General features: G+C 46.3%; 1 protein-coding gene across 2 annotated transcripts in view; it reads right to left on the bottom strand.

Annotated features, from left to right (window-relative positions):
* Window positions 1-24,645, bottom strand: part of PHACTR1 (phosphatase and actin regulator 1) — a 436,304-nt gene that overhangs the window by 238,756 nt on the left and 172,903 nt on the right. For both annotated transcript variants that reach the window (XM_030211092.1, XM_030211101.1), the window contains exon 2: window positions 22,379-22,543. In XM_030211092.1, coding sequence (XP_030066952.1) covers window positions 22,379-22,517 — 139 coding nt within the window. In that variant the 5' untranslated portion in view covers window positions 22,518-22,543. The remainder of the gene's footprint in view (window positions 1-22,378; window positions 22,544-24,645) is intronic.

Here is a 24,645-nt window from a genome sequence, read left to right as displayed (position 1 = left end):
GCCCCTGCTTATAAACAGTGAGCCATAAATGGCTTATGGGGCTGAAACAAGTGTGACAGTTTTGATAGGGTAGGGTTGCAGGGTCACTCCTGGCTATCTGAAGGCAATGGAAAGTTAAGGGGCTTGCCCAAGGCCACAAGGAGCTATGGGATTTGAACGTTGGACCTCTAGTTTCCAGCCTGCTGCTCTAAGCATTAGGCTATTCCTCTGTGATCTCAGTCCCTTAGTGCTCACCTTCTCAGTAACATTATGCCTTCCTTACTGCTGGATGACCACATAGGGAACAACCCTCACAATAGCCACGCCCCCTGCCACCAACCACACAATCTATAAGAAGGCAACACTGCAACATTACACCAGTCCTTAGAACACACCTCTTGCAAGGAAATGAGAACAAGCTGGGCTACCACAAATCCCTATATAGAAACTGCAAGTCCACCAAAACCCCCACCTTGGTCATATATGCAAAATATGGATTGAGCATTACCAAAAAAGAATAAATTACCAGAGAAAAGTGCAGACAAAAGTTGAACTGGAAACCCAAGAAGCTGGACACCAAAGAAACAGAAATGCATATCCTCCTGTACAGGGCCGGTCTTAGCAAGTGCTACACTACCAGTTTTGGTGTAGGCCATATTATTATTTTCCTGGTATGTATAATTGTAGCGTTGATTTTGCCATCATATGGAATTGGATAAAGGACGTGCAGTGTGCATGTTCATACTCTGATGTCAGCTTCAATTAGGGAAGGGAAGGGAAATGGGACTTGATATACCACCTTTCTCTGATTTTTTGCAACTACATTTAAAGCGGTTTACATAATATATACAGGTACTTATTTGTACCAGGGGCAATGGAGGGTTAAGTGACTTGCCCAGAGTCACAAGGAGCTGCCTGTGCCTGAAGTGGGAATCGAACTCAGTTCCCCAGGATCAAATTCTACTGCACTAACCACTAGGGATGGGAAGTGAAAAAATGCTTACATACTGTTCAGTCACCACACTGCCTTATTTAAATAAGCTTTACACTAAGTTATGTGAGTCTGCTCCCTAGAAAGCAAATGAAGAAAAGCATTGGGAGAAGAAAATGGCAGATACTTCATTTCTGTTGTGGAAAAAAAACCCCATTTTATATGTAGATGGAAGTAACAAAGAATGTTATGCAGGAGTTGAGGAATTACCATATGAAAAGGACTCTCAGGCATATTCAAATATTTTCTTTTGGAAAGAGAGGAGTAGGGCACATAAGAAAGGGATTTTCTGCATAAATCTGGTCCTTTAAACATTGCTCAAATTTTTTATATACCCAGAATTATTCATGCAAAAAAGAGGCAAAACTAGAACTATGATGTTGATGAGCTACAATATTTTGCCCGATAGCACCATATTCAGGGCCGGTCTTAGCAAGTGCGGGGCCCTATGCAGACCAATTTGATGGGGCCCCACCCTAGCCCTGCCCCCTAGCTCCGCCCCCTCCCTAGCTCCAGGGCCGGCCACCCCTCCTTCCAAGCTCCCAGACCGCTCCCTCCGAGCTCCAAGGCCCCCAGCTCCAGGGCCTCCCTCCCTCCCTCCCAGTCATTTTTTAACATCCCCCTCCAAAATCCAGTACTAGGTATGCCGAGAATACAAAACACTCAGGACCTATAGAGCAATTCTACCATACCATAAGCAGCCATTTCTACTAAATCACACAAAGAAAAGGAAAACATCTTAAAACACTACAGTGAGCACTAGAGCATCAATTCACCTATTGTAAAATGAAACCAGACAGAATAGTACAGATCGTCGTCGATCCTGCACAGTCAATGCCAAGTGAAAGCCATGTCTTTTTCATAAACACAGATACACCCTAATCCACTATATAATAAGTAGTAATATTAAAACTTTCTATTTAGACAAAATTAAACTGAACCCCCAAGATGCCAGACTCTGCATACAATGCAACACCACAGAAACAGAAAATGTCCCCTAGTACTGTGCAAAATATAAAGACAGCAGATGTAAATTTGAAAAAAAAAACCTAACAAATACCAATCACCACTTTTTCAAATTAACAAATAGAAATAAAACAAATATAGAAAATAAAATAATACCATTTTATTGGACTAATAGATTTAGCTTTCAGAGGCCAAAACATCCTTCCTCAGGTCAATATAGTATAGTACTGTTACAGTATCCTATCCTGACCTGAGGAAGGGGGTTTTGTTCTCCGAAAGTTAGACAAAATGTATTAAAAATGTATTAAAATTAGTCCAATCAAAAGATTACCTTGTTTACATGTTCTATATTATAAACATTTATTAACACATCTACAATACTACTTTATCCTAAAGCAAAAAAATAAAAATATATATTTTATTTACAGTTTGTTGTCTCAGGTTTCTCCTTTCCTCATCTTCTTTTCACTGTCTTCCTTCCATCCAGCATCTGTCTTCGGTCTCTCTCTGCCATCCAGTGTCTGCCCTCTCTGCTGTTCCCTCCATCCAATGTCTGCCCTCTCTCCCTGCCTCTTCCATCCACATCTGCCCTCTATCTCTGCCCCTTCCATGATCCATCCACCATCTGCCCCTGTCTGCCCTCTCTCTCCCCCCCATCCATTCACTGTCTGCCCTTTCTATATCTTCCATCCACTGTCTGCCCTCTCTCTCTCTGCCCCTTCAATCCACCATTTGCCTTCCCTCTGCCATCCATCCAGGGTTTGCCCTCCCTTTCGCTCCCCCATCCAGGATCTGCCCCTCTCTCCGCCCCTTTTTTTCAGCCCCCAGTTCCAGCCCCACTATACCACCAGTCCCCCATTTCAGCCCCAGCCCTTTTCTCCCACCAGTCCTGAGCTTCATACCCCCAGCCACTTCTCCCTGTCCCCTTTTCAGCCCCCAGTCCCCAGTTTCAGCCTCCAGTCCCAGGACTAGCCCCCTTATCCCACCTACCCTCCTTTTCAGCCCCCAGTTCCAGCCCCCTTCATCCACATGCCTTGTATTAGGGCCCCCTTTTCAGAACCATTCTCCCACCTGACCCACGCATGCCCCATTTTCCCACCAGCCCCAGGCCCCATATGGCCCCTTCTCAGACCCCAGTGACAGTCCCCTTCTCCCATCCAAGAACCCCAGTCCCCTCCCCACTCCTCCCCTTCAACCATCCAAGAACCCCCTCCCCGCCCCCTTCTCCCATCCGTGACCCCCTCCCCAACCCCAGTCCCCTTCAACCATCCAATAACCCCCTCCCCACCCCTTCTCCCATCCGTGAATACCCCTCCCACCTCAGTCCCCTTATCCCATCCAAGAACCCCAGTCCCCTCCCCACCCATCCCCTTCTCCCATTCGTGACCCCCTCCCCAACCCCAGTCCCCTTCAACCATCCAATAACCCCCTCCATTCTGCCGCCCATCACCCTCACTGCCTTTAAAAAAACAATTTGGAAGCGCTGAAGACAGTGACAGGCAGCGCCTCGTGTCTGCCCTGCTACTAAAAATCTCTTCGACGTCGTTCGGGCCTTCCCCACATTGAGTCCCGCCCGCCCTCGCGGTAATTGGAAGTTACCTCAGAGGAGGGCGGGACTCAATGTGGGAAGGCCCAATGACGTCGAAGAGATTTTAGTAGCAGGGCGGGCAGACGCGAGGCGCTGCCTGTCACTGTCTTTGGCGCTTCCAAATTGCGTTTTTAAAGGCAGGAGTGACAGGAGAGCAGCGACTTGGAGCACCCCCCACCCGCTGACATCTGGGGGGGGGGCGGACCGCCCCCACCACGCCACCATTGCGCATCGGATTCGTTGGGAGGGAGGACGGAAGGACGGACTGGAGCTCGGGCAGGCGGGGCGACCTGAGGCGCGCGCGGGGCCCTATGTGGCCGCCTCGGTCGCCTCGCCTTAAGACTGGCCCTGCTCCTGTACTGTGCAGAATACAAAGGGAAAAGGGAAATGGGACTTGATATACTGCCTGAGGTTTTTGAACTTTCTGAGGTTTTTGCAACATTCAAAGTGGTTTACATATATTCAGGTACTTATTTTGTACCAGGGGCAATGGAAGGTTAAGTGACTTGCCCAGAGTCACAAAGAGCTGCAGAGGGAATCAAACTCAGTTCCCCAGGATCAAAGTTCACTGCACTAACCACTAGGCTACTCCTGCTGCATATTCAGATTCATAGCGCTGGATTACAGAAATCACTAAACCACATTTTTTTTCTACCTTTAGGGGATAATTTTACAAGGAGCCACCTAATTTCAGGCCCTAAGGCCCTATGCCGGTATTTTAGTCATTTAGATGTGTACTTTCATTGTGGTCATGCACAGGGGCGGAGTTTGGGTGGAGTGTGAAGAGAGTCTGCATTATACATGTAGATTATAAAACTCCTTAATTTATGCATAAACATGCAGAAAGTAGACATAACATTTATATTAGCCTTGGAGCTGGTAGAAGTGCTAGTGACTACATGTTTGCACATTCTTTCACATCTATGTTAGAGGCCCTTTTACTAAAGCTTAGCATGTGGTAACGGAATTAGTGTGCACTAAACGCTAAAAAAACATTTTATACCTATATATAAAAGTTAAGTAGGCACGTACTTGACTTTGCAAAACAGACATAAAAATGCTTGTGAAAACACATGTAAATCTCTTTATTGATATTGAGAACATGAAAACAACCAAAGTGAAACTATAATCAAATATGAACAGCAAAGATAAAGAATAAACAACTCGATGTGTCAGATTGGAACTCTTACCCCTCAACTACCTGCCCCCTTCTCCCCTCCCCCTACTGTCTGGACAGCTCAGCTTCTGTAGCCCATGTCCCCAATATTTTACAGAAGCTGAGTTATTACTGTATGCTTCTCCTCTGGGGGAGGGGGGGGGGAATAGGAGGCACTCTATGCGTGCATTTGAGGTGTGCCGAGCCTCAATTCATTCACAAATAGTTTCAGACCGTGGGCCAATGTCAGTGTTAGCCAGCAATGGAAAAGATGCTGGTACAGTATATGTCTGTACATATATATATATGTGTGTGTGTGTGTGTGTGCTTCTTATACCTCTTGATTATGCTGTCCTGTGTTTTTTTTTCTTTACCATTATATATGATTTGTTTGCTTCGGTATTATTATTATTATTTTTTTTATCAGTGGGAAATGGAAAGTCCCAGGTGATCACAACTTCATTTTCCACAAATCTATCAGGGTCATGGTCCCTGTATTTTTCTAGCACATCAATGCTATAGTGTTTACACACATCCAGTGGATGCCTGTGCAACTTTAATGTGCCTTTCTGTATACAGGCCATCTGACAACAGCATCTCCTGTCACAACACAGCAAACTGTTTTCAGTTCAGTGCTATAGTATCTGCATTTATTTGTTTGGGTTTTTTTTTCTAGTGCTTGCTGTCAATCATCTTGTATATAATCCACTATTTTGCTGTAGAAAGAATAACTATGATTATCATGGTGCTGTTGGCTTCATGCTCCTGCTCCCCTGGTCTGGCTAGAGCTGGTGATGATGCTTTTATATCCATAGGGGATCTTTTACTAAAGCTTAACTCGAGTTATCTGCAGCAGGGCCCATTTTATTCCCAGAGTCGTAGCGAGGGGAGCTGACACCTGGGGCGGGTCGCCGCTGCGCACCCCCCCCCGGGTGCAGCAAGGCGCACCCTCCTCCCGCTGGAGCGCTCCCCCCGGAGCGCATACCTGTGGCGAGGGACGGGCGGGAGGGCCGATACGCCCCAACTGCACGTTGCTGGGATGTGTCGGCTCCACGCTGGTTCACTGCTCTCTCTGTCCCGGAACAGGAAGTAACCTGTTCCGGGGCAGAGAGGGCAGCGCACCAGCGCGGAGCCGACACCCCCCAGTGGCGTGCACCCGGGGCGGACCGCCCCCCCTTCCTACGCCACTGTTTATTCCTATGGGCCCTGCTGCAGATAACTCGAGCTAAGCTTTAGTTAAAGACCCCCATAGTTTCTAAACTAGAGGTCAAGACCCCAACTGGAATCACAAAACCAGTGGGGTGGGTTACAAGAAACCCTTCCTGTTTATCTGCCAATTCTCTCCTTGTCGATCTCCATTCAGGCATGCAATCATATTACAGCTAGTGAGCAGCAGTAAGGCCTTAAGCATTATAATTGCAGGGAACCAGATAAAAGGTTTTAACCACGAGGTGCTATTTTCTTGGTTTAATGAGCATAGGGTTACCATATTTTGTCCTCTGAAAAAGAGGACACATGTGCCCTGCCCCTGCTCCACCCACACCACGCCACATGCCCCACCCACACCACATCCCTTTCGGATCCTCGCCCCACCCTTTCTCGCTGTCACCCCGCCCCCGTCACATATTCCCCTCCCCCGGGTCACATATTCCCCTCCCCTCCCCCGGGTCACATATTCCCTTCCCCTGCCCCTCCATCACCTCCCCTCCTGTCACCTCCCCTCCCCTCCCGTCACCTCCCCTCCCCTTACTTACTATCTGCTGCCCTGGTGGTCTAGTGACCTCTTCGGGGCAGGAAAGAGCCCCCCCTTTTCTGCCCGAAGTGCTGCCTTGCCCTGCATCCTTCTCGGTCTCGGCTCGGGATTCAAAATGGCCGCAGAGAGGGCGGTCATTTTGAATCCCGAGCCGAGACTGAGAAGGATGCAGGGCAAGGCAGCGCTCCGGGCAGGAAAGAGGGGGCTCTTTCCTGCCCCGAAGAGGTCACCAGACCACCAGGGCAGATAGTAAGTAAGGGGAGGGGAGACCCATGGCGCCGCTCGCCTGCCCACCCGCCCAGAAATCTGGACAAACAGGCAGGCGGGCAAAACCCGCCGGATGCCCCGGACATGTCCTCAAAAAGAGGACATGTCCGTGGAAATCCGGACATATGGTAACCCTAAATGAGCAGATCCTGTGCCTATCCCTGCTCTCCACTCTTCCCCCTTGGTACAGAAGTTGTTAGCCTGGGAGCATGCACAGACTCACACAGGTTGCACAACAACTGCTGCTACATCAACATTGCTGATTCCTTGCTTTTTTGGAGCAGGGAGGAAGGACTGGGTAAGAAGGAGGAGGAAGAACTTTGCTATTTTATTTTGGTTATCATTTGGGCCTGTGTGAATTGCAATAAAGATGTTAAAAAAAACCTGTCACATTGTCTAAAGTTTCTAGAAAGTGCTGCGTCAAATCAAGCACTATCTTTATAACTCACTTACCCCCAAATTCTGCATATGGTGTCTGAAGATGCATGCGCAAATCTGTGCGCTATGCCGGTTTGTGTGCATATCTTAATTAACATGCCAATCGGTGCCAATTATTGACCGTTAACGAGCAATTATTGGCACTAATTGGCACTAATTGGGATTCACGTGCACATCTCTCTTCGCATATTGTATAAAGTGCTGTGTGTAGTTTGTGAGTCGCACAACTGAAAAGGGTGTGATCAGGGGGCGTATCCACTAGTTATGCATCCTATTAGAGAATAAGGCCTTTAATAGCTAGCTACACAACAGATAATTATTTATTAGGATTTATATACTGCCTTTTTGAAAAAAATCACCCAAAGCAGTGTACAGCAAGAATAAGTTGAATGTAGGCAATAGACAATTACAGCAGTAAAAATATTCAAATAACAGTGCATGCATGCCATTGTATGCTACTTAAATTGTCAACACAATATGCAATAAAACATTTGAATATACATCATAAGGTGTAAGCAAAGGTTGAACACACAGACAAATAAGATGGAATAATAGGAGTTTTAAAATAAGAGGAGTAATTTAAAGAAATTTTCATGTGAAGTCAGAAAGGGGCATGAATATAATCTCAGCGAGGGTAGGAGTGGATAAGAAAGTCCTGCTACAGTATGTATAGTCGGCGTTAGTTCTTGTGTATATGCAGCTTGCAAGTTAATTGCTTCTTCCATTAAAGGCTTGGGAGAGAGCCAAGCTTTCACCTGCTTCCTGAAGTTCAGATCCAAAAATCACATTGGCTTCCTATTGCCTTCTGTATCATGTTTAATCTTCTTGTTTTGACCCATGGGGTGTTTTTACTCAGGTCTTCCTTTTTATTTATCAGACCACCAGGTTCCCTATAAGCCCACTTGGGTATTGCGTATTTGCGTATTTGCTATTTAAGTGTCCCTTCTTTGCAGAGGATAACTTCTGAAAGTACGGGTCATGCCTCTTTTGCTTTTGTGGAATACCTTGCCTTTCATCTTAAGCCTAGAGTTTTCTCTTGAGAATTTAAAAAAGGGGTTTACGTCTTGATGCTCAGAAGCAAACAGGGGTGCTAGAGGCCATTAGTGCCAGACTAGTGCCGGCATTTATTAGCACACAATGATCAAAGGGACGAGTGAAATATGACAGAGCAGTCAAGGCAAGAATATTTTTCAAAGCGAGCACCCTAATCTTCAAGATACTATTTGGAATGACACATGAATATATGCTTAACATGACTGACCTAGCCTCAATAAATGCCAGCCCAGTAAACAGAAACTACCTACCCCTACATCTACCCAACTGCAAAAACACCATTTACAAAACTATCTAAACAGCAGGATTTAGCTACTAGGGTTCCAAATTGTGCAACTCGATACCAAAAACCATAAGAAGCATCTCCTCCAATTCAGAAAAAAATGAAAACCTACCTCTTCAAAAAATTCTACGGCTAATCACAAAGATATTGTTGCCTTCCTTTCAAATCTACCTCTTCAAAAACTATATGAATAAACATCACAAAAGCTACCACTACTTTTTCTTCTTCAAATCTCTCTTCAAAAACTCTATGAATATCCACAAGAACTATAGATGCTCTCTCCACATTGCACAATACATACTATTGTAACTCCACCACTTCTCCCTTCCTGAATCTGCCTTTGTGATCTTTGGTGCAGAGCTATCTTTTCTATCCCATGATGTCTCTAAGATCAGGCATGTTCTGTTCAGGAATCAGGAATTTAATATATTCTCTAACCTGCTGTATCTGCGTGGGACAGATACAGAAGGCAGTGGAAAGAACAGGGGTGGGGGTAGAAGATCCTGGGTATTAGGCTAGTCATAGAAACCTACATGATGAATTGCATAGAACATTATAGGACCAAACAGGAGAAGAAGACAAGAGAAGAGGCAAAGTCATCCAAGAGGAAACAGTGGCAGGGCTTTGATACACATATATAGTGGTCAATATTCAAAAGAGTTTAATCGGGAAGGAGAGGCTCTTCTGTGGTTAAACCCTGATGATGTAGCTGGTTGCCAATATTCAGCGACACTTAACCAGCTAGTGCCATTGAATATCACTGCTAGTCAGTCATCCTCTAACCAGCTAGGGCAGAGTGGTAACTTCATTTTTAGCGTGTGCTAACCGTGTAGGCACCTATAGGGATATTATGGGCAACTACATGGTTAGCGTGCGCTAAGTTTTAGTGCACGCTAAAAAATGCTAACGGGCCTTTGTAAACAGGGCCCTTAGCCAGTTAGCAGTGATATTCAGTCTGCTAACCGGCTAAGTAAGTGAATAAAGTTAGCACAGCAAAACCGGTGTCCTAAGTTTATGTTTTGAGTTAACCAGGCACTAGTCTGAATATCTGGGGTTAGGTCAGCCTACAGCTGGTAGCGGCTTACAAGCCACTTATCGCCTCAGGCTGAATATTACCATAATTGATATAATTGGGGGGGGGGGTGGGGACGACGACGACAATTTCCTAGCAGAGACTGCAGGCTAACTTGGAGAATGAGGAGTATCCTGCAGGCAATAAGGACAGCTGGGAGATACCTTTAGAGCACAGTATGCATGTTTATCTTTATTAAACTATTTGATATACCATGATTTCCAACAGTAGGATCAAAGCGGTTTACAATAAAAAAAATAAAATAGGAACGCCATCATTATAAAAGGAAAGGGCACACAACAAGAAATTAAAAGAGCAGTCAGGAAATAAATAAATAAGAGTAAAATGGGAAATTCTCCACACTCTCAGTGCTGACAAGTCTCCAGTAAAAGGCCAAAAGCACTGTGAAAAAAAAAAGAGCTTTTAGTAGTGATTTAAATCTGACAAAAGAAACCTCAGAACGAATATCTGGAGGGAGATCATTCCACATTTTAGGGGCCACATATGTTTGTGCTGTGTGAGTGGAGTGGAGGGGATAGGAGTTAGTCAGGTTTAAATGACTGACAGCTGAGAGATATCTTTAGAGCAGTGTGTGAATGAATGTGTGAATGGGGGGGGGGGGGGCAGGGAGACAAGTAAAGGTACTAGAATGAAGGATATCCTGCAGTTAGTCAGCTGTAGTAGTTTCAGCATGCGTAACTGGACAGATTGTGTGTCAAGTGATCCTTACCTGCCATCTCCATGTCATTATGAACATTTTTATATAGTTCACTTTAATCCAATTAAGGAGCCCATACACACTTTTGCAATACTGCTGATTTCACTGACTGAATAAGCAGAGTTTTACTAAGCATATATCATTATGGAAGAATTTCACCCACCAGTGTAGTGCAATACAACAAAACATTTATAATTTGAATTAGTTCCTGGGGCTCAACAATTTTGTGTATTTTTCAGTTCATGAGATTTATGCAGGGGAAAAACATACTTCACTGTTGTAATTCATAAACATCAAAATAAATTATTAAACCAAGCACAGAGCAAGAGGAGAAACAGGCTGATTGTTTTCTATAATCACTGTATTTCTCTGCTTGCCTGGCCCCAGGTACTGTTCAGTGGCCAACCGTATCTCCCAGTAACTGTAATAATACATTACAGCGGTAAATTGCAGACTGTAGACTCTAAAGAACATGGAAAGCATTCTGTTCTATGTGACACTGAGACAGCCAGGTACTAGGTGGCATTCAAGACATTTATTTTTATTGCAAGACAAATTGCTGCTGTAGGGGCCACCTATAATAACTAAACAACATCAGACAGTGAACCAGAGTCTGAAAATCTGAATGACATCAACAGCTTTGTGTGCAGTGTGCAACTCTTCCCTAGTAAACTGTCTGATACTGTGGTTACTTGGACACTCTGGGGCCCTTTTAAAAAGGTGCGTAGGAGCAAATGCGTGTCCAACGCGCGTCAATTTGGAACTACCGCCTGGCTACCACGTGCTCCGGCAGTAATTCCATTTTTTACGCACGTCCAATACAAGCGTCGGAAAATATTTTTTATTTTCTACCGTAACATTCAGCCTGAGGCGATAACTAGGCGGTAAATGGCAGTGTACGTATGCTGATGATTACCGCCCAGTTAACACGTGAGACCTTACCGCTAAGTCAATGGGTGGCAGTAAGATCTCAGGCCTAAAATGGACGCGTGCCAATTTTTATTTTGCTGCACATCCATTTTCATCCCCTCCCCCCCAAAAGGCCTATTTTACAGGCGCACTGGAAATGGGCTTGCACACGTCCAATACACACGCCTATACCAGTGCAGGCCACTTTTCGGCGTGCCATAGTAAAAGGACCCCACTGTGTTTTACAGGCATCTTTTATCCTGCTGTTACTACTGTTCCTACCAGCACCTTTGCACCAGCCATACAACCAGCTGCTCTAACACAGAGAATACTGGTGAACCCTGAGTCAAGCGGCTATTGCCCATGTCGGGTCCTTGTCCTGGTGCTTTTGATAAGAGGATTTTCAAGCAACATCTCCTGAGCTGGCTCATCATTTGGCCAACCTCTATTTCACCCTGTTTTGGTTTTCGATATTGTGATGCTTCTTGAAATCTACAACCCTTCCAAGGTGCAGTATGTCACTAGAGCCAATAGCCCTCTTATAATGGAAGTGTGTTTTTCTTAAGGGTCCAACCAACTAAGGAGGAAAATGAGCAAGCAGATCAGTATATAATCCAAAATATTTTATTGAAGATACTGTATATAAGACAGTTGCCCAACATAGGCCGTGTTTCGCCCACAAAAGGGCTGCATCAGGGGCTATAATAAACAAACATATTGAATTATAGAATCTAAACATTATAAAAACAAATCAATGATATTTAATATTAAAAAATTACAAATTAAACCAAACATAAAATATGTTCTTATGTTCTATCCAGGAGTGTTCCAAAATCTCCAGCCTGGAACTGGGTAAACTTGGCATCTCTGTTCACTCCATGTAACTGAACTCTTTGTTTTACTGATCTGGAATGTGATTATAGCCCAACAAGAACAGGACAGTAACTAGCACCACTTCTAACCTATTTTCACTTAACCATACCTACAGCAAACTGACATTTCTTCTGCCCTGATGCATGAGGAGGTGAAAGTGGATAGGTAAAACACGCTGGAGACAGGGTTATATTAGCCTCCCATGGGGCCCTGGGCAAACTTTTGTAGATGCCCCCCCCCACCCCCCATGCTGGTTCAGCAGCACAGCTTTCCTTGCTTTCTGGTGATTAAAAGCAGCATGAAAGCAAGGAGCCATTGCTAGTCCATGCAGTTGTTGGCTCTGCCAGCTATATTCCTCAGAAACAGGACATGACATCAGAAGGGGGGTGGAATTAGCAAAGCCTCAGTGGTACAGACTGACAGCGGCTCTATACCTTTATGCCACTTTTAATCCCTGGGAAGTAGCTGCACCAGGAGAGGGGAAGGAAGTCAGTCCTGGGCTCCGGGCCACTTTTACTTATGGGCCCTCTGTTAAGCTAGGCCTGGGGACGCTTCCCCTTTGCCCACTGGTAAAAGCAGCACTGGCTGGGGAAAGGGAAACCATGCCACGCACTATCAGCAAATTCAGATGATGAATTTATAGAGCATAGCGTGCCAGGATCCTTATTACCTACAGATGGCCTGTGAGCACATATGGCAGTGATTATCTAAGAGCAATATTTAATGACGTTTTCACTGTCAGCTGCCCATTTCTGTATTCCAACTCTCCATCAGGTTGAGAGAGGTAAAAGTCCTTCACATTTTGGCTCCCCGCATACGTACCTTTCTATGAGCTTTCCTTTCAACTATCTTGCCACTGCTCTGCAGATTTGAGAGCCATCCACTAAGCCTTTCTGTACACAACGTTTCAACCATTTATGGGAAACATGGTCCGCATCTCCTGTCCTCTTATAATGAATCGAATAAGGATTCATAAAGCTGCAGCCCTAAGCCAAAGAGCTCTTTTAATTCTCTGCTGGTGCCTCTGAAAACTGCTTCAAACAATTCATCAATAACCTAAGATGACGATGTTCCAGGCTTAAAGGCTTTGAAGACGGGGCTGTAGTTTCTTCAGATCTTTCCCTGCAGCAGTACAAGTAAAGGACACTTACATGCAAGCAGAAGAGGGCTGTATTTAAACTATATTTAGGACTCTCTTGTGCTGTTACCCCTCCCCTGGGGACTCTACAGTCAGAATTGCTAATTTTATTTGTCATATTCTTTTTAGTGTAGATCTAACACTGCAAACCAGCTTGGACAATAAAGCTGAAGAGTGCTAACAGAGAAATGTATGTTTAGCGGTAAACCCTTCACACAAAAGGGAAGAGCGATAGTGCTCTGAGACACTCTTGCAAACATACATTACTGTAGAAAGCATCTCACAGAAACACTGATTTCTGAGCTGTTTTAGATCATCTGCATGGCAGATGGAAATGTAATTAGCATAAATACTCAAAGTGGTTCATTACACATTCCTTCCTTGTAAACTGGGAAACATTTGCAGGCCCCATTCACAAATGCTTCATTACAACAACATACTGTATTGGCAGAGGGTTCACTCAGACTCACAAAGCCTTTCCTGTCTAGCCCATATAAACGTGGGATTCAGAACTAGAAATATGGGATTGTGCGGGTACAAATGTGCTTTACAGGTTCATGTAGAGGTCTTGGGAATTCTGCAGTACAGATGCCTGCACTGAATTCCACAAGGTACACCAGGAGCAGTATAATTTGGACTTGAAGAACAGGAAGTTACATCAGAGGAGGCAGGATGTTGCACAGGGAAGATAAAGGCCCCAAGGCAGCTCCTTTTAAATGCCTCTAGTGGCAGTGATCAAGGCAGGTTAGCAGCATCCATGGGTCATAGGGAGCAGGAGGGAGGGAGCAGCCCTGAATTAGACGGCAGCCTGAGACAATGCCTGGTGGTAGACTCTAGTGCCGTGTTCTGCTGTGTGTTAAGCAGTTTTTAAACATGTGGAGGTCACTCTTACTGCTGGAGAGGCTTAGCCTCCCCAAGCCTTTTATACAGGGTGCCTATTTGTGATGGTATAATAAGTTCTCAAATAAACTGAATTACATTAGAGGCCATAGGGATTTCCATCAGAAGGGAGGTGCAAGAGTGGATACATGGCAGCATGGCCATTTTTACTGAAGGTACAACCAACAGTCCATCATTTGAAGTTGCAAAGGGTAGTGCAATCCCCTATTGGAAAGGGAGATGTGTAGGGGCATTTTGGAAATGACATCCAACTCAGAACATCACAAATGGATGTGCATCTCACATGTTCTAAAATACATGTGAGATGGACATCCATGTGCTGGAAATGTCCAGCATGAACATCTAGTTTACAAACTAAAATGTCCAAATTAAGAACAGAGAAAACAAGGGACACTGACATCTGTGTGACAACACAGAAATGTTCATCTTTTAAAATGGCTACACAGAGGTCCATGCAGAGCAGAGGGGTTACCTAATGGTTAGAGCAGAGGGTTCAGAATGAGGAGACCCAGATTCAAATCCCACTTCAGGGATCCCTGCAGGAACAGAAAAATACCTAATGACCCTGAATGTACACCACTTCAACAGCCTTCAGGCTTGCAGATGTCTTATATATTCAGGTACAGTAGGCATTTTTCTGTTTCTGGAGTGCTCAAGTTAAAAAAAAAAAAGCTAAGGTGGGAGTTGAACCTGGGTCCTTGGCTCTTAGCCTACTGCACTAACAATTAGGCTACACCTCAGATTTGTACACCGGGTTGTTAAGAATGTCCACAGTACCTGGAGCTGGCATACAGCCTGGTATCCCTTGCCAGTTTCATATTCAGGAAGGAAGAAGGGGGGCAGCAACTACTGAGTGATTAAGAAAGGGTGGACAGCCGCTCGATCAGAACACCCTTCTGGAACCTAGGTGTGACAAGCACCTGGTCTCAATACAAATGTCCATCTTTTTAGACTTGAATGTCCCTTCTCCTTCTGTGATTGGAGTTGAATGTCCACATTTTGGGCCCTCCCTAGTCCCATCCAAAACACGCTCACACCAGGCCCCCTTGCCATATGGCCATACTGCAGAGTTAGACATCTATATCCTACCTTTGCAGAGCTGCCAAGTTACCCATTCCAGGAGGCAGACCTTTTGGTGGGTCCTGGTTTTAAACTTACATCCCAAAGCAGTGTAGTATTTGTAGTCCACGATTCTACCCATTGAAATCAGTGATGCAGGTCCCACAATAATCCAGGATGAGGTTGGCAGAAATTCAGGACAGGCCAAAAACTCTTCCTCTTCGAATGTGTAACCTGGTAGCTCTACCTTTGTAAAATTGGGATTTGGACGTCCATGCAATATGGATGTCTAAACGGCAGTTTTCAGATGTCCAAAACAACAACAGAGCTTCTAAAATAACCACCATACTCAGCTAATAAGACAAACCTTTATGATAGGGTTTGAGAAGGTCCAGGCATCAGGTCTCTAAGGTGTAGCACATTTTATCTGCAGCAGGGCCCGTAGAAATAAAACGGGTCCTTTTTTTTCCTTAAGACTTTCTGTTTGATCAATAGTTGGAATTCTGTTAGTTGCTGTTATTTTAAATTGATTTAAATTGTTAGTCTTTTTGAGATGTTGCTTCTCTCTACTGTAGAGTACTTCTTGACATGTAAACCGCTGTGAATCCTTTTTGGAAAGCAGGGGATATATAAGACTCCAATAGAATAGAATAGAATACAATAGAATATGCACTAATCTTTAGTAAAAGACCCCCTTAATGACTTGCAGGGGATCAGCTTCCAGCTCACAAATAGTTTTGGACAAATTATGGAAAAAGAATTAAAAAACAAAACAATTATTAAGATAGATCTGGAGAAAAACACTGGGGGTAAGCAGCATGAAGCCTAACAGCTTTTTGTGACCCTGCAAGGTACTTGTGACCTGGATTGGCCACTGTTTGAAACCAGATGCTAGACTAGATGAACTTTTAGTCTGATTCAGTATGGCAATTCTTATGAACTTCCTCCCCCCTCTGACACCTGGGTCATGACTTACCCAAGTCCCAGAAAGAGGCATCTGTGTAGAGTAGGAACTTTAACAAAATCTATAGCATGGAACAATGGATTTTTGCAGAGCAGGACCTGTCAATGTGCTGAAAGCATCTTCACACCTGGGTAACCCTACTTCCTGGTTCAGGGTGCTTTCATTGGGAGGTCAATCAGTGGCGTGACTACTTCAAAGAAGTGGGGAAAACATGCTCATCAATTTTGAAAGACATGATTTAGAAAATACATACTCCTGCAGTCTAAAAATAGATTGGCATGTTGACTTTGCGGGCCTTATTTACAGTTTTGTAGTTTGCAAAATCTGGCTGTAACATGGCACCTGTAGAGAGCCATGGCATGTAGTCTTCTTCCTGAGATGGTGATTACATGAGATACACTTTGCCACTAGTAATGTGACCAAGGTTCAGGGCAGCACAGCTGCCAAACCCTCTGAAGCTGTTGGAGCAGCATTCAATTTTCTTTTGGAGTATGGAAGCAGCACCCTGTAGAAGCTGTGCTCCTTTCTTGCTAGAGTGTGGTTGGAAGTACCTCTGTAGAACAGGAGGGCAGTACAGTAAGAGAGCAATTCTATAAGTGGACACCTCCTCCACTATCAAAAGAATACCACAAATTTTGTATAGTGCGGAATATAGGGAGTGTTGGTATCATGTCTTACATAGAGCATATTTTTCTCTGGCCAGGGCATATAGAACATGTTGTACAACAATTCCCCAGTATCCTAAATGTATCCAATCTAATGGAGACTTGAGATATGTATTGTGAAGATGCCCCCATATAAGACCTTATTGGGGATCCAATGTCCGATTCCTAAAAGGCATCTTAGGGCAAAATATTAACCATGAACCTTGGGACTTGGTTCTGAGGAGGAAAAGGGATTTGGGGATATCAGGGAGAGGGCATAGAATGCTGGTTCAGAAAGCTAGAGTGGTAGCTCTGAAATGCATTCTTAGAGCATGGACACAGGTATCCCCGCCTTCCTATTGGGAGTGAAGGAATAGGCTGCATTCCCTCTGTCTGATGGAACTTCAAGGAGTGAGGGGCATGCAGAAGTGCTGGCTGATAGTCAGACCGCGGGAGAGAGTCCGGCTAACTCTCGCAGTCAGCCTGGATATTTAATGCCAGGCCCTTTCCAGTGACCAGCATTGAATATCCGGTTTATGTTTGGCCAGTTTAAACTTAACGGGCTAAGTTGATATTTGGAGATAGCCAGTTAGGTTTAATCTGGCCAAAGATATTCCAGTTATTTAAGTGGCTCGATGTGGCCGCTTACAATAGCTGGCTATGCGGTGAATATTCGGGGATAGCTGGCTATGTTGTGCAATATAGCTGGTTATCTCCTAGCCGCTAACTGTGAATATTCTGCAGGGGATAGCCACTTATCTCCCCCTAAATATCACCAGATAGCTGGTTAGGTGCCATTTAACTGGCCAGGTGCAATTTCTGGCTGGTTATATGGTTTTGAATATTGGGGGGGGGGGGGGGGTAGTGTTTAGAAGTGCTATCTTCAGTCCCTGTCATCAAGGACTAGAAGCCATATACTGATCATCCTAAGGGGATTGCCTACAAGAATACAGGATTGTGGTATGGATTCCAAGGGGAAAGGGGGGGGGATTAGTCTGATGTAGGATGGGGTTGAGGAGAAGGGATAAGGGAGGAGGGGGATGGGGAGGGTATTCTTAGGGAGTTGTTGATAGTGTGGTTCCCTGTATAAAGATGCAAAAATAATGCTTTGTTTGTGATAGACACTTTATGGCTGATGTTCCAAGCAATTTATTTATTGATTTATTTTGACATTTATAACCCACATTATCCCGAACATACTCGAGTTCAATGTGATTTACAATAAATAAAACAACTCGCAAGGTTTACAATACCGTAAACAAAATATCAAATAATAAACTATTGATGGCCAGTTCCAATCTAACATACTCCATCAATGAGTAGGAACCTCTCAAAGTGGGAAGTTTTCAGTCTTTTGCAAAATACGAGGTAATCAGGCTGACCCTTGATTGCCATTGGCAGTGAGTTCCACCACTTAGCACCTTGGTATCTAAAGCCTATGGAGTGAACTGACTTATAGCGCACTCTCTTGCAATCTGGAAGATGGAAGTCTAAGGTAGTCCCTAGAACCAGAGGTTATATTGCATAGGGGAATAGTTATTAAGGGCTGCGTGTAATCTGGTGTCATGCCGTATAATATTTGAAAGACAAACACACATAATTTAAAAATAACCTTGGCTTTAATGGGCAGCCAGTGCAGCTTGCATAATAATGGAACGGCTCTATCAAAACGCGATACCTTGAGGACAAGCCTAGCTGCTGTATTTTCGGCCATTTTCAGCCATTTTAGGATACCTTCCTTACATCCAGCACAGATGGAATTGCAGTAATCAAACTGAGTTAAAACCAAGGATTAAACTAGCAGTCTACAGATATCAGGTGAGAAATATGACCTGATTCTCCTCAGCTTTCAAAGAGACCTGAAGAATGTTTTCACTAAAATTATTATATAAGGTATTGTTGAAGGGGTTGGTTACCACAAGAAATTTAATCTTATCTCTTTTTAACTTAAATTTAAATTCAGAAGCCCAGGATTCCAACAAATCAAGAAGAAGCTGAATCTTAGGGACAATTTCTGGAAGACCAGTCTTGAAAGGGATATAGATTGTGATATTGTCCGCATAAATGAAAGTGCAGAATCCCACTGTCTCCAGTCTTTCACCTAACAGAGCCATCATAACATTGAACAGGATTGGAGTCAGCGGTGAGCCCTGTGGCACCCCACAGTCAGGAGACTAGGATGGTGAGAGAGAACCTGATAACTTCACCTGATACGATCTAGATTTTAGGAAGCTGCAGAACCATTGGTGAACCTTCCCACACAGTCTGAATTGGTCCAACAGGTCTAAAAGCAACTCATGATCAATGAGGTACTTGAGATATCAAATTCTATCACTAAAAACGTAAAGCCTAGATTGACTGCTTTCCTCAAATCAGATACTTAGGTGGTCAAGTCAGTCTCTCCTGCCCGCTTAAATCGCTTCCTGCAGCCTAAGTGGGGATACTCAGCAGTAGTTCACCAGAGAGTACTGCTGAATATCCCCACAGACTGCCCAACCAAAAAATGGGCAGGTCAGGGGCGGCACTAGGGGTGGCACTAGGAGGGAGCCTGGGGTTATGCGGGTACTTGCAATATTCAGTGCTGGCACACGCATAGCTAAGTGGCTTAATTTAGGACAGCTTTTGAGCTGTCTTAAATTAGGTCACTTAGCTATGTGGTGCTGGCACTAAATATCAGGCCAGCGCCCGCATAACTATTAAAAAACAAAAATACCCTCCTACCCACTGTCATGATTTCCTAAGTCCCTCCCCTCCAGAAGAACCCAAAGCTCCCACTCCCACCTCTCCTGATGTCTAAGTAGGCCTCCCGGACCTACCTGTCTCCCTGGTAGTCCAGTGGGGATCTTGGAGTGCAGGACCATAACTCCCTTGCTCCTGCCTCCTTGTGACTACACAAGTGCTGTGAGCTGAAAGGCAGCTGTGAGGAGGCAGGAGTGGGGAGGCTGTGCTCCTACCCACATAGACCCCCGCTGGACCGCCAGGGAGTCGAGGTTTAGGGTAGTGGTGTACCGAGGGCGGGGCGGTGAGGGCGGTCTGCCCTGGGTGCACGCTGCTGGAGGGGTGCAGAGAGCAGCCGTGCGGCTGTAGGCTCCACTGGTTCCCTGCTCCCTCTGCTCCGGAACAGGTTACTTCCTGTTCCGGGGCAGAGGGAGCAGGGAACCAGCGGAGCCGACAGCCGAGCGGCTGCTCCCAGTAGGTAAAGGGTGATACGCTGGGGGGGGGGGGGGGGGTGTCATGCTGCACCCGAGGGAGGACGGACGCCACTGCACCTGGTGGGGGGGGGGGGGTGTACAGCGGAGATCCGCCCTGGGTGGCAGCTGACCAAGGATCGCCAGTGGTCCAGGGGGGCCTAACTAGACATCAGGAGGGGGCAGGGGGTTAGTTTGGAGAGGAGGAGGACTTAGGAAATCGTGGCCTGTGGGTAGGAGGGAGGGGTAGTATTAGAGAGGCTGGGAGGGGAATCGAGAGGGTTTTATTTTTTTTTTAAAGTAGTTATGTGTGTCCCAGTCGATATTCAGCTAGGGCCCACATTGCTCTCTCATGCAGTCCCGGCTAAATATCAGCCAGACCCGCATAAGCTTCAGCAGCCTGCCTGCCTACACTGAGCCCCCAATAATCAGTGCTGGTGCTTAGGGGGTTTGAGCTTAATGTTATGAAGTTTACTCACCAATAGCAGATTGCATTGCTGACACTAAAGCACATAAGTCTACAGTTACCTGCAAGAGTGATGGTATTCTGTACATTTTTGCATGCAAGTGGAGCGTTAATGCAAGTGCCCAGTTACAGAACTGACCTTTAAGTGCTATGATGCAGTCTCCAGTGTGAGGCCTCTGTTACATTCCCTGAACAGCAGTGCCCACCATTCACCAGTGCTAGGGAGTGTAATAAACCTAGCACTGCTATTATTCATACCCAATTACAGTTTGAAAAGATGATGCAGTAGGAGACAAAATAGTTTATCTACCATAGACATTAACAGCAAGAGCTATAATGCATAAGCCTCATGAGACCAGGCCATTAATCAGACGCTCTACCTTCTAAGCTAATTTTCTTAAACAAGACTATGTTTTTCCCAGGGATTTCAATGCTAACTCCAACCGCTTGCAACTTGGGTCTCTACGTGGTTGTCCTTGAAAATTCTTAATTGTGGAAACAGACATAGGGAACTCTTTCTTCAAGATGAGATCAATGATTCCTTCTGTTTCAAATTACAGTATCTCAGTCTTCATCATATCCTTGCACAAATATTAGATGCATTTTTTCTAACCAGTTACATAATCTTCAACATACTAGCATTTAGAAAAGCATGTTCAAAGCATCAAGATAAGGGCTGCAGATGATCTGTATAACCTCATAAACTGCTTCTATAGAACAGGGGTGTAGCCAGACTTCAGCGGGAGGGGGGGGTCCAGAGCACGAGGTGAGGGGGCACATTTTAGCCCGCCCTGGCGCCGCTGACCCCCCCACCATTTTTGACCCCCCCCACCACCGCCGCCACCACCTTTGACCCCCCTGGTGCCAACCCTTTCAACCCCCCTTCCTGCCGCTGCTAATGCTCCCATGCTGCCACCATTGGGTACCTTTGCAGACGGGGGTCCCCAACCCCCGCTGGCTGAAGTCCTCTTCTCCGGCGCAGCTGCGTTGCTGATCTGCAAGGCTTCTGTTTCTGTTAGTCCGACGTCCTGCACGTATGTGCAGGACATCAGACTCACAGAAACAGAAGCCTTGCAGATCAGCAACGTGGCAGCACCCCCGCCAGCAAAGGTACCCGATGGCGGCAGCGGGGGAGGGTTGGCAGCGGGAGGGGGGTCAAAGGGGTTGGCGGCAGGGGGGGCCAGTGCCAAATCTATGGGGGCCCATGCCCCCGTGGCCCCACGTAGCTATGCCCCTGCTATAGAATATTCATTCATGTTGTTCTACATCACAGTCAAACTGTGCACTGTGTAACATTTCAAGAGGCATATATGACAAGGTTACAGTAATATGTACAATGTAGCTATTAAGAGGTCCTTTTACTAAGCTGCTGTAAGCACTAAGCATACTTACTGCAGTAGTTTTGGAATTGGCATGCACCAATGCCCATGCACTAACCAATTAGTGCAGGGCGTGCCTACACTCCGCCTCCATACACACCCCTGCGTTAAAAAATAGATTTTATTTTTTAGCGCAGGGTATGTGACTGGAGGTGGACAGTAGGCATGCGTTGACTGATTAGCGCAGGATTAGCGCGGGAGCCCCTACCCCTCCAAAAGAGGTGGTGGTAAGGGCTCCTGCAGTAATGGACACGCGTTAATTGGGAAATTAGTGCATCACAATTAATGGAAAAAAAGAAATTGTGGCCATTTTACAGCCACATTCAAAGTGGCCTCAAAATAGCGCAGGCCATTTTTTAGTGCAGCCTAGTAAAAGGGTCCCTAAACCATTTTTTGTTATTATATGGATTTCTTGCAATGGAACTGAAACTTTCAGAGTGGCCACGTTAGCAAGAAAGTCCTAAATTAAAGCTCATGTTTGTGAATGATTTTAATGAAATGTAAAAACCTGTGTGTGTGTGCGTGTGTGTGGAGGGAGACAGACTGTATGATATTACAATAATACAGTCAAATCAAGCAAAGAAAATGTCTAACCTGCAGACGTCTGCTTGAATTTTTCGCTCTTCTTTTTCCTCCATTTCCAGGGCTTGAAAATTCTTCCTAGAGTGGCAAATTTACTTCTTCTTCTGATGGGAGGCGTATGAGTTCCTGGGACAAGAGAATCAGAACGCATGCCAGCCAGTCTCTCCACGTCCTCAGCTGCATGTCCCAAGAAAAAAGAAGAACATTAGTAAAGAAAGACCTTATGGGCAGGCATTATGTTGCATGGTTTCAGGTAATGACAGAGATACTAGGAGGTTTGCTTAGCATTTTTCACATGGAATCAAGAGAGGTATAATGAAATGCAGATGGCGTGCTCAGTAGTGATCAAGTAAAAGGGAATTTCATGTTTATATGCCCCTTTCCATACATGTAATTACTAGCTGACCACCACAAAACATTTGTGGGGCACTGATGTCAACATCCCCATCCCAGCACGGCTTGAGTGCTTTCCCACATATTTGTCAAGCTCTGGTATCTTCCTTCAGCCAGTTGGTCCCTCTGCCTCCTTGTGGACCGCCTCTCTCATTGGGTCAGCTTGTCCCACTGCCTCCCTCTGGCCCTGCAGCTTTACAAAGCAGGGGCGTAGCCACGGGCGGGCCTGGACGGGCCCAGGCCCACCCATTTTCCCTCCAGGCCCGCCCATCCTTCGCACGCTGTCGCTGCCCTTTTGTCCCGCGGAGGCAGCGTTCAGCGTTTCCTTCCTGCCCTGTCTTCTCCCCAGGCCTGCAAGTGGAATCGTTTTCCTTTTCCGCCGTCGCGCTGCACTGCCATACACACAGGCAGCTTCGCTCCTCTCCTGCCGCGTCCATTCTGGCCCTCTCTGATGCACTTCCTGTTAGGGCCGGATGAACGCGGCGGGGGAGGAGCGAAGCTGCCTGTGTGTATGGCAGCACAGCGCAGCGCGACGGCCGAAAAGGAAAACGATTCCTCTTGCAGGGACGATGCAGCGGAGCCTGGGGAGAAGACAGGGTAGGAAGGAAACGCTGCCTCCGTGGGACAAAAGGGCTGCGACAGCGCGGGAAGGATGTGGATTCGCGGGCCTGGGGGGAAAGTGGCTGAGCTGCTGGGACATAGGAGGGAGAGGAGGAAGGGACTTGAGGGAAGGAAGAGAGAGCTACTGGGACATGGGAGGGAGAGGAAGAAGGGACTGGAGGGAAGGGAGAAGCTGCTGGGACATGGGAGGGAGAGGAAGAAGGAACTGGAGGGAAGGGAGAAGCTGCTGGGACATGGGAGGGAGAGGAAGAAGGGACTGGAGGGAAGGGAGAGAGCTACTGGACATGGGAGGGAGAGGAAGAAGGGACTGGAGGGAAGGGAGAAGCTGCTGGTACATGGGAGGGAGAGGAAGAAGGGACTGGAGGGAAGGGAGAAGCTGCTGGGACATGGGAGGGAGAGGAAGAAGGGACTGGAGGGAAGGGAGAAGCTGCTGGAACATGGGAGGGAGAGGAAGAAGGGACTGGAGGGAAGGGAGAAGCTGCTGGGACATGGGAGGGAGAGGAAGAAGGGACTGGAGGGAAGGGAGAAGCTGCTGGGACATGGGAGGGAGAGGAAGAAGGGACTGGAGGGAAGGGAGAAGCTGCTGGGACATGGGAGGGAGAGGAAGAAGGGACTAGAGGGAAGGGAGAGAGCTACTGGACATGGGAGGGAGAGGAAGAAGGGACTGGAGGGAAGGGAGAAGCTGCTGGTACATGGGAGGGAGAGGAAGAAGGGACTGGAGGGAAGGGAGAAGCTGCTGGGACATGGGAGGGAGAGGAAGAAGGGATTGGAGGGAAGGGAGAGAGCTACTGGACATGGGAGGGAGAGGAAGAAGGGACTGGAGGGAAGGGAGAAGCTGCTGGAACATGGGAGGGAGAGGAAGAAGGGACTGGAGGGAAGGGAGAAGCTGCTGGAACATGGGAGGGAGAGGAAGAAGGGACTGGAGGGAAGGGAGAAGCTGCTGGGACATGGGAGGGAGAGGAAGAAGGGACTGGAGGGAAGGGAGAGCTACTGGACATGGGAGGGAGAGGAAGAAGGGACTTGAGGGAAGGGAGAAGCTGCTGGTACATGGAGGGAGAGGAAGAAGGGACTGGAGGGAAGGGAGAGAGCTACTGGACATGGGAGGGAGAGGGACTGGAGGGAAGGGAGAAGGGACTGATGGGAAGGCAGAGCTGCTGGGACATGGGAGGGACTGGCGGGAAGGGAGAGAGCTACTGGACATGGGAGGGAGAGGAGGAAGGGACTGGAGAGCTGCTGGACAAGGGAGGAAGAGGAAGAAGGGACTA

The sequence above is a fragment of the Microcaecilia unicolor genome, chromosome 1 (genome assembly GCF_901765095.1).
Source record: "Microcaecilia unicolor chromosome 1, aMicUni1.1, whole genome shotgun sequence".
NCBI lineage: Eukaryota > Metazoa > Chordata > Amphibia > Gymnophiona > Siphonopidae > Microcaecilia > Microcaecilia unicolor.
The sequence above is the reverse complement of the archived record's forward strand: the minus strand, read 5'-3'. Positions and strand labels throughout refer to the sequence as shown.